This window comes from Thunnus albacares, chromosome 11 (assembly GCF_914725855.1).
Source record: "Thunnus albacares chromosome 11, fThuAlb1.1, whole genome shotgun sequence".
Taxonomy (NCBI): Eukaryota; Metazoa; Chordata; class Actinopteri; order Scombriformes; family Scombridae; genus Thunnus; species Thunnus albacares.
Window position 1 is genome coordinate 3405093 of NC_058116.1, and position 9798 is coordinate 3414890.

General features: G+C 39.0%; 1 protein-coding gene across 3 annotated transcripts in view; it reads left to right on the forward strand.

Annotated features, from left to right (window-relative positions):
- slc15a2 (solute carrier family 15 member 2) overlaps window positions 1-9798 on the forward strand; it is a 28863-nt gene that overhangs the window by 17489 nt on the left and 1576 nt on the right. For all 3 annotated transcript variants that reach the window (XM_044365059.1, XM_044365058.1, XM_044365060.1), the window contains 6 exons: window positions 1493-1657; window positions 1822-1868; window positions 3356-3463; window positions 6757-6856; window positions 6941-7084; window positions 9390-9494. In XM_044365059.1, coding sequence (XP_044220994.1) covers window positions 1493-1657; window positions 1822-1868; window positions 3356-3463; window positions 6757-6856; window positions 6941-7084; window positions 9390-9494 — 669 coding nt within the window. The remainder of the gene's footprint in view (window positions 1-1492; window positions 1658-1821; window positions 1869-3355; window positions 3464-6756; window positions 6857-6940; window positions 7085-9389; window positions 9495-9798) is intronic.

The window sequence follows — 9798 nt, forward strand, 5'->3', positions numbered from 1 at the left end:
TCCTTACACTTGTCACTTTCATATATTTCATCAAACTGGACTTCAGATTGTGCATTGCATTCAGACTCAACCCTAACCCAAGCACTTCAGGCCTTCCTCCAAGTCTGTATTAATGCCCTCGGTTGTCAGCAGTATTGTAATCTCTGAAGGTGACACACTTTTTGCTCACTATTTCCACTAAATAAGAAAAACACAAACAAACAAACAAAAAACTTCATTTCATATATTGGGCCTTCAAAGTGCTCTCTGAAACTAGTCCTGGGATGGCTTGTGTCCATGAAATGAGAACATTAAAACTCTGTGGTAGAGCTAAACCATCGTTGGAAAGGTCTTGACCTGGAGAGTAATATATGTCAGCATGAATATTCTAGATGCCTCCTGCTTTGAAATACTGACCTTTGAAACTTGACCTTGGTGCATGTTTGAAGGCTTATAATTCAGCAACAAAAGGGGTTGCAGACATGGGACCAACTAGAGAGCTCTTGACCTAGCTAAAAAAGGAGTTCAACACGCCAACCGCCCACATCTTGAACCACATCATCCAACATTATGTGTGCGTGTGTGTGTGTGTGTGTGCCAACATTTCATTCTGGCGACTGGGTTGTTTTAGTTTAAAAGGCAGGGAAGCAGTTTCCTGTTGTTTGTTGACCATCCTACACATGAGCCAGAGCCATTGACAAAAAGTGCTCTGACAGGAACCGCTCTACCTCACTTCATATTTCTTCGCAAATTTGAAAATTCATGTCCATGTACACAAATCTATAGATTAAATTTTGTGACTATTTCACAGCAGGAGCAGCCGTGATACTGGGTTGTATTTAGTATGCATTCGGGGCAGCTCAGAGTCCTTTTTCATATTCATATTAATACACTGGGTTTTCTTTTATTCAGTCAGGATTGTAGACTCTACCAGAGGTCTGAGTGTGTGTGAGTGTGTTTGCCATGTGAGAAAGAGCTGGCCTGTGCAGCGTTTATCAATCCCTTCATTCAATGATGTCAACTTCATTAAACCAGGAAATTCATCACTGAAATATAAAAATATGTTTTGCAGGATTGTCTCCTATAGGTGAGACAGCAGCAGCACACAGAACAGAGAAGTTAGAAAACATATAAAGCAGATTGGTATTAAAATATGGAAAGAACAAATTTGCTTTGCAATGAACCCAGTAAGTTAAACTTGTGTTTACCAGCCACTGACTGAGCCTTCTTCTGCTCTACAGGAACATTTTAGAGACCTCATTCACAGACATATGTTATGTGTGAGGTTTCTGGTTAAATTTTCTAAACAAAACTATTTTAATACTCAACAATTTCTAAACAATACAAATAAAGGCATCCTTACAAAGTACTTTGCAAGTAAAGAGTTCTGTCTTCTGAAGCTAAGTGTTATACTATATTTCATTCTCTCATTTTGTCAGAGATGGTGTTGAGATGTTTTTCAAACGGTGGGGATTTTGGAACATTCATTAACCCTTTGGTCTGTCTTTGTCAGGACCCTCCTGAATATGTGACACTTCCGCTGGAGGCGTCCAGCAAGGAACTGCAGATTCAAGTCAGCCAGAACGGAAACATCTCTGAGTGTAACCAGACGTTTGACGAAGAGGAGGCCTACAGTCTCATCTTATACCCCAACACTACTGGAATTCAGTGCAAACTTGTGAGTATAAAAGAAATACTGTACACACAATGATTGAGTGAGTGGTATTAGCAGAGTCTGTACTAGATAAGAACAGCGCTCTGAAATTCAAGGAACAGCATAAATCAATGAGAAGAGAATGAATGTTTTACATAAACGAGTGGCTGTGTTCATTTATAATCCAGGTGCACGACAACATAAAGAAAAGTGAAGATGGGAATCCTCTTCTGAGGTAAAAAACTGTATGTTTAATATTGGAGGTTAAGACTCTCCTTATCTTTTATACCTACATTGTCAAACATTTTCATCTACTTCAAAATAGAAGTTCATATGCTGCTCTAAAGAATCGTTCATATGTTCAAGTCTGCAGTAAAAAAACTTGCATGCCCATATGTACAGTACGTTATAAGAGTCATTGGTTGCTGTAATCATCCCTCCTGTCCGTGCTGGCCTCCCTGGCTTTATGGAAACACGTTCTCCATCTATATGGACAGTATTCCCATGAAAGATGAGATCGCCATTATAAAAACAAAACACAAAACAAAACAAACAAACAAAAAGTACAAAATACAAATTTTTCCCTCCAAGGAAAACACAAGACAACTGATATGCAGATATGTATATTGTAGAAGAGAAAAAACTTGCCATTTAATTTCAGTTGGTAGAGATGGGGGACAAAATCCACAGTCCTCATTCTGTGTAAAAATACATTTTAAAGTTCAGTTAAAGCTGATATGAACTTTCAGCAGTCCACTTGCTATATTCTAAAGTTGAAGGTGTGCACCTACATGCACATCATGTAGGTGCAAGGCTATGAAAAAGTAGTAACGCCTGCACACTCAAGTCAAAACTTTTTGACCTGATCCAGGTAGGACTGAATCATTGTCTGATTAAATTTTGTGGCTTTGAGTAAGTGTGCAGGTATTACTACTATGTTCTTAAGTTACCATCTCTTTTAGCATTTTAGCTTTATTTGACAGCAAAACAGACTGACGAGAAACATGGGAGGGAGGGGTATGACAAGAAAGGTCCATGGTTGGAATCAAGCTGCAGACGTTGCTGTGATCAGACTGCTACATCCTCATAGCTGCAGCTGAACTTATGGATGCATTTTTGTACAGGATGAGGACTCTGGATTTTTTCCTCTATCACCTCTCTTCATGGCCAAAATGAAGGAATGATTACAGCATCCAAAACTTGCTGTTGCAAAGTACATATGGCCCTGTTGACATTTCATAGATTAAAAAAAAAAATCTGTCCACCAGCAAAGTGTAAAAATGACTACTTGTCGTTTCACGTGGGGTTATGTCAGCAGGTCTTGGCCAAGAAATACAGTAGTTCAGCACATAAATACATAAGTATAACCACAACTAGTAATTTTTATATTGTGGTTTTTGTGTTAATTGTGAGCTTTAATTTTAATTAGTGAGCTTTAGAGATGGTAAGCAGGCAGAGCCAGGCAAGCTGTTTCCCCCTGCTTCCAGTCTTTATACTAAAGTAAACTAACCAGCTGCTGACTGTAGCTTCATATTCATTGTACAGATTAAGTGGTATCAATCTCCTCATTTGACTCTTGCCAAGAAAGAGAAGAAACCTACTTTTTTAAAATGTCAAAGAATTCCTTTAAGAGAAAAAATGGGAACTTCTCCTTTAAAAATGTAGGTTAACTAATTTAAACCTGAATAATAAGTTAAGTTTGCTCTAATTCTAATTTTACAGGTTCCTCAACACACAGCTGGAGACAGTAAACCTAACTGTTGGAGATGTGTCTTTCCACGTGCCCCCCGGTTACAGCATGACGCTTAACAAGACTGTGCCATGGGGAACGTGAGTAGAACTGGGTGAGGGAGCTGGGTGGGGGTGGGGATCTAGCGTCTGTAACTCAATACAGTCTCTCTCTAAGCATTTTTCTCAGTCGTGTCTCTGAAAAAGTGAAACGTGATTCTGGGAGTTGACTACTCCTAATATAAAGTATCTACAGTAGTCAGTTGCTTTTACGATTTGAAACATTTGCGGTCTTCACAAAATGAAAAACAACAGCCCTCAGCGTGGTTTTACAAATAAATTATCATAAAAAAATATTACAGCTTTGTCTGAACTAGCCACGGCCCCCGGCGCTGCCCATGAACTCTTCTTATGTTGAGCTGGTACAGTTTATAATTGGCTATAATCAGTATTATGAATTTGATCAAATGACTACGTGTAATGTGAAACAGCATGCTCGTAGTCCTGAACTCACTGATTGCCCAACTCTTATCTCATTGTTTTTTTTAGTTTTCCATCCCACATGTTTATGGTTTAGGTTCATTCTCACCACTTGCATCGTTTTCGATCAAGACGTATCTAAAAATCCACTGTACGCCACTAGCTGAGCATAAAACACACAGATTCAGTTTACAATTTAGTAGCTTAAGAGCCAGATATTCCTCTCAGGAATTGGTGAAACAGAACTAAAAGGGAGAGTCAATATTAGACTTACAATCACCTGAGGGGTGTACTACGAAGCAAGTTCAACATACCCAGGCTTTTTTTGTGCGAGCTGGATCAACAAACCCTAAACTCGCAATCAGAGATAAGTGGTATCACGACGGTGGATATGAACTTTCTTTGTTAACTCAGGCTTTCTGCTTCAGGCTCTGTGTGCGTCCCCATAAAAACGAATGTATTAATTACGTAATTAGTTTATATACATATTTTACCACTCAATGCACTCTCCGTGCCTCCCACACCCAAAGCTCTTAAACTTTAAACTTGATGCAGCAGATTCAAACATTATACTCAAGAAGTAAGTAACCCTAACCTCTTGCACCATTACAAATTTACAATATGACATATCAAATCAATGGCAAGTATGGTAAAAGACTAATCAGTTTTCTAATCAGTGTTCTAATAGCTGCAGTACCAGCAGTATTTAACGGACTTTGCAGGAAATCAGGTGGTTAGTGAAAGGGCAGCGCTTTTTGTTGCTGATTTAAGCTGAAACTTGGAACATAACCTGCTCCAGACCAGGTTAAGTTCGCAGCATCATTTACCACGGTGATATAGCCAGGTTAAAAGAGAGCTACCTTTGTGACATTGAAAACCCTGGCCTTATGCTCAACATACCTCGCCAACCCACTAATCTTGCTTCGTAGTACACCCCTCAGGTGGACATAAACACAACTCCAGATGAATGATAAAGTTGCTCCTCATCTGATGGATGTGTAAACAACTAACTGTTTGCTAACTAGTTAGCCATATCAACTAAAAAGTTGACATGTTCACAACTTGTTTCTGCTGCCCCCTGAGTCGCCAAAAATCAGTTTTGGCAGGTTTAAGTAAAGAAGCATATAACATTTTTGTTTTTCTCTTTAATACCATACCTGTCTAGACAAACTGAATGAACTACAAGACACACTGTTGTTGAGTAAGAGTATGTTCCAAGTCTGGATATTTAGTCATTTGCATCACAAAAAAATGTCAATGCAACGTTGAATGAGGTTTCCTCCAAAGTTCTGCTTTCACTTTGGCTCTCTAGTGTAAGAATTTTTTTTTTCATCACACAATCAACTGCAATCATCTCCCCACTCCCCACTGACTCTCCATCTGCTCTCTGGATCTGTGAAGAGGATGTGTCAGCTCTTTCAGAGACAGAAAATCACGAAGGCACCAGACCCAGATGCTGTCATCCTCCTGTCTAAAAGTCTGTGCTGATCAGCTGGCCCCCATCTTTACACAGACTTCTGATTCAGATTTTTTTTTAACTTTTTACACTTAACAATCCTTTACATAATGAAGCTCAGCTAAAACCTACAGTATGTAGATCTGCACAGATGTGATTCCCAACACAAGAATGACAACAAAAATAGTGAAAATGACAAAGAACAGTATTAAAAAAGATGTTGTGACATAATGACGATTGCTAATGTTGATGTTTATTTGAGTATTAATCTAGACTATAAACCCTTAATACTGTAATCGATTAACATATAGATAAGTGGTGGCAACCAGTCCCTTTTTTAGCAGAAAAATAAAAACATTAACTTAAAGCTTTTATGAAAATGTCTGCCTTTGGTGGCTCCCAGTGGTAATATTAAAGAGAACATTGTTGCAGACAGTAATAGAGTTGTGAAGTAGGAGGAGATGCTGCTTCTGCAGTTATTTTTGCCACTGTGAATTCCAATTTGCGGGTTTTCAATTAATGTATCCTCAATGTTCCTCAACAATGAAACATAGGCCTTATGCTATGACCATCAGTTTTAATGGTTTCAGCTTAGTTTCTGAGACATCCCGTTCTTCCATCTGTTTGGTTATTGTTGTGAATTTAAAGCTGAACATTCATGAAAATACATGACAATAATTATTGGTAATACTGTATATTGAAATTGTTCATGGGAAGCTGCCAAGTTAAAAGTAAAATACCAAATTCCATTGTCATTCACACATTAACTAATGGCAACAGAATGGACAGATAAGTGTAAATCAAAATCACTGTATAAAAAAACTACATTACCAACAATTCTACAAACCAGGAAGTGGTGACACTGAGTATGTTGTTAGACAACAGACAAATTCAGAACATTGTGTCGTTGCAATTGGGAATCTAGTCATCATCTTCATGTGTCTACAAAACAAACAAACGCATGTGTTCTGTGCAAGGCAGGTCAAGAAGTTTACTAGTTATTCATTAGAGTCCTCTCCAGGAAAGCAAACCAAATAAGTCTGCTGTGGTTAAAGTGTTATTTTGTTAAGCCAACAGTGAGCGGTTGCCTTGACATAACATAACAATCAGTGTTTTGCTTTATTGCAGGGATCTGTTTCTTTAAATCAAAGAAACAGATCATTATTTAAAACTTTTAAATAATGCTCATCACAGAGAGTTTCTGCAGTTTCTTGGAAATTCAAGCCACGTCCAAGCCAGCTTATGTTGTTGACTGAGTGATCAAGAGTTTTAATTCCAGAACCAGGATGCCTGAAATAACTTAATCCAAAATTTAGCCACAATTAATTAATGAATTGATTTTATACATGTGTATATAACTTTTGAATTCAGTGTAGACTTGTACATAATCAGATCACTTCAATCTGTGTGCCTTCTATTATTCTCTAATTCCTCCCATCCTTCATGTACCTCCTGGTAGTTTCTCAGATGTCAGCTGCAGCACAAAGTCAAAGAAGTGCTCTGTTCTTGATCTGGGCCTGCTGGACTTTGGAGCTTCCTACACTGTCATACTCATGGAGGTCAGGATGCTTGCTATACCCATTTTATACAGAAATTTTACTAGTTATCCATCCTGACAGACCCGTCTCTGTGTGTTTTTTCAGGAATCGGGTAAAATTGTGGCTTACAAGATGGAGGATGTGAAAGCCAACGATGTACATATTGCCTGGCAGATCCCTCAGTACATCCTGATAACTGCGGCAGAGGTCATGTTCTCCATTACAGGCCTGGAGTTCTCCTACTCACAGGTTTGTCATGATACACACCAAGTTATCAGTGGGGCTATGGTTCTGTATTGCATGTATTTTGTATATTCTGTATTATTGTCTGCTCTGTGGCAAACCTTTGTTTCAACCTGTAGACTTAAAAGGAACGGTACACCTTATTCAAGAGGGACAGAAGCTGTAGTCAGCTTGGATTCATTAGAACTACTACTGTGACCCTAATCTAAGACACTAATTCACCAGATGGAAGACTTCTTAGTGACTTATGAGGCAAAAAAATGAAAAAGAAGATTACAAGTTCCCTCTGACAGTCTTCTAGCACTGCAATATGTAGCACAGTTATCCTGGATCAGCACTAAGCTAGTTTCAATGGCAAGTTTGGCAGTTTTTAAAGTGAAACAAAGTATCAAAACCATCCATAGAAACCTATCATATCAAACCACTTTTGCAGCATAATTCAAATCTGCGCTGTCTATTTGCATAATCATTATGTTACAGATATTCACATTTCCCCCCAAAATGGATTAAATACAAAGCTGTTGTTTGTCAGAAGTAAACAGTTTCAAACAAATCATTACATCTCAAACTTGGACCCAAAAAAGTGGAACATTTTGCAAATTAACACTCAAAAATCTTCATAAAGGATTCTATAGAAGAAGTAATAGCATTGATCAGCAAGAACAGAAGAGAAAACATCATCTTTTGATATATTTTTCAAATCAAAACAACTAGCTAGCTGTCAACTGCTAACTGCTACCTGCTGTCACCAATATCTCCAAAGGAGATACAGCACTAAAGAAGCTAACAGATGAGTATTTTTTTTTTTAAAACAAGATGAAAACTTAAAGCATCCTTGTTGGTAATGTAATCCACACATGCTGGAGCCTCTCTATGCACCCTGGACTCAAGAAGTGATGGCATATGACTGGGGGTCACTCATTGGGATGGGAAGATGGTCAGCTCACCCCCCAGCCGACTCTGCTACTAGGCCAGTCCAGGTTTTCAAATGTAAACATCAGATTAAACATCAAGTAAGACCATCTGTACATCCATCTCAACATCGAAGGAAATGGTCCTGGCCACATGGATCTTCTGCGTCAAGTTCAAGGCAGTGTTTCATTAGCAAAAACACCTGGGCTGTGTTTCATGGAGTGCTTTTTGGACTACTGTTGGCACTCATTGCTGTATTGCCTGTACATGTCTGTCTGGCAGTGGGAAACAACTGGGACACTAGGTGATTGAGCTTGGGACAAATGCTGGCTCATGGCGACTTGACGCTCCAGTGAGTTTTCATCATAACTTACTGGGATATTTTGCAATCAATTCCTCTGTCTTGTGGCACGGACAAGCCCAGGCACCAGAGCGAATCACCAATCCAGTGGACCGGTCATCTGCCACCCCATTTCGTTTCCCATCTCCTCTTCATACTGATCCTGCTCTCCAGAGATGTTCAGCTAAATCCTGGTCCAGTGACACCTGGAGTGCTGCAGAACTTCGATGCTGATTTGTGCCCAAGTGTGTCTGGGACTCCTCTGGTGCCAGTGATGAATGAGCAGCAATTTTCTGAGCCAGACTTCTCCCTTAACAGACTAAACTTTGTTAACACAAGGCATGATGTCTCAATGAATAACTTTTCGCTACCGAGCTATAGAAACCTTGATAGGTCACAAAACCTGCTGCTGACACCACTGTGTGTTGAAACCCTGCAGTGAGGAGGCAGAGCTTATTCAAAACCTTCCAAACTGTCAATCATACAAAAATCTTATGGGACCTGAAGCTGAAACTGAGGGGGCTATTCAGTGGACATTTTAACATTAGAAGCTTTACTGCAAAGAGCAATCAGCTAACTCATCTTGTGTCTGACTTAAATCTGGACTCTCTCTGTCTGACTGAAACATGGTTGAAACAAATAACTCCTGCGAGTGTGTTCACGGTGCCCGGATACCAATGTTTCAGAAGAGACAGACCTTATGGAAGAAGAGGAGGGGCGCTTTTTTATGTGAGACAACATCAAATGTGAACCTGTGGTGTATAATGCAGGTAACACGTTAGAATATGTTGGGATAAAAATAATGTTATCCCAGCAAATGTCTTTTAACATCATAGGTAACTATAGGCCCCCTTCTGCAGATGACACTTTCTATGATCAACTCACAGAAGTCTTGAAAGAGTGCAATCTCAACAAAGAATTATTACTTATGGGTGATTTTAATGTGAACTGGGAGGATAAAACTAAGAGGAAAAAACTAAAAATGATCACAGAGAAATTTCAATTAGAACAAGGACTGCTTGTTGTCTCATTACAACACTGGATCTTCTGTCCCTGCAGGCTCCAGCCAACATGAAGTCAGTCCTGCAGGCTGGCTGGCTGTTCACTGTTGCAATTGGGAACCTGATAGTGCTGGTTGTGGCGGAGGGGGCTGGACTGGAACAGGTAGGTTACAACGTCATGGGGAACTTAAATGGGAGACTTAAAAATATTTCTTCCGAAATATAAGGAAATAGGAGGGTATACATAATAAAAAATCCAGTCAATCACCATTTTTATAAAACAGTTTTATGGATAAAGTGCCCTCATGCTGTAAATACACACTTTTTTTTGTTCCTGATGATCAGGCTGAAAGTTTTAACCCTCATCTTTTTAATAACTATATTGCTCATAAACACTGTATCATGTTTTGATTATTTAATCCAATAAAGGGCTCTTTACTATTGTTTCTTCATTAAAATACACATCT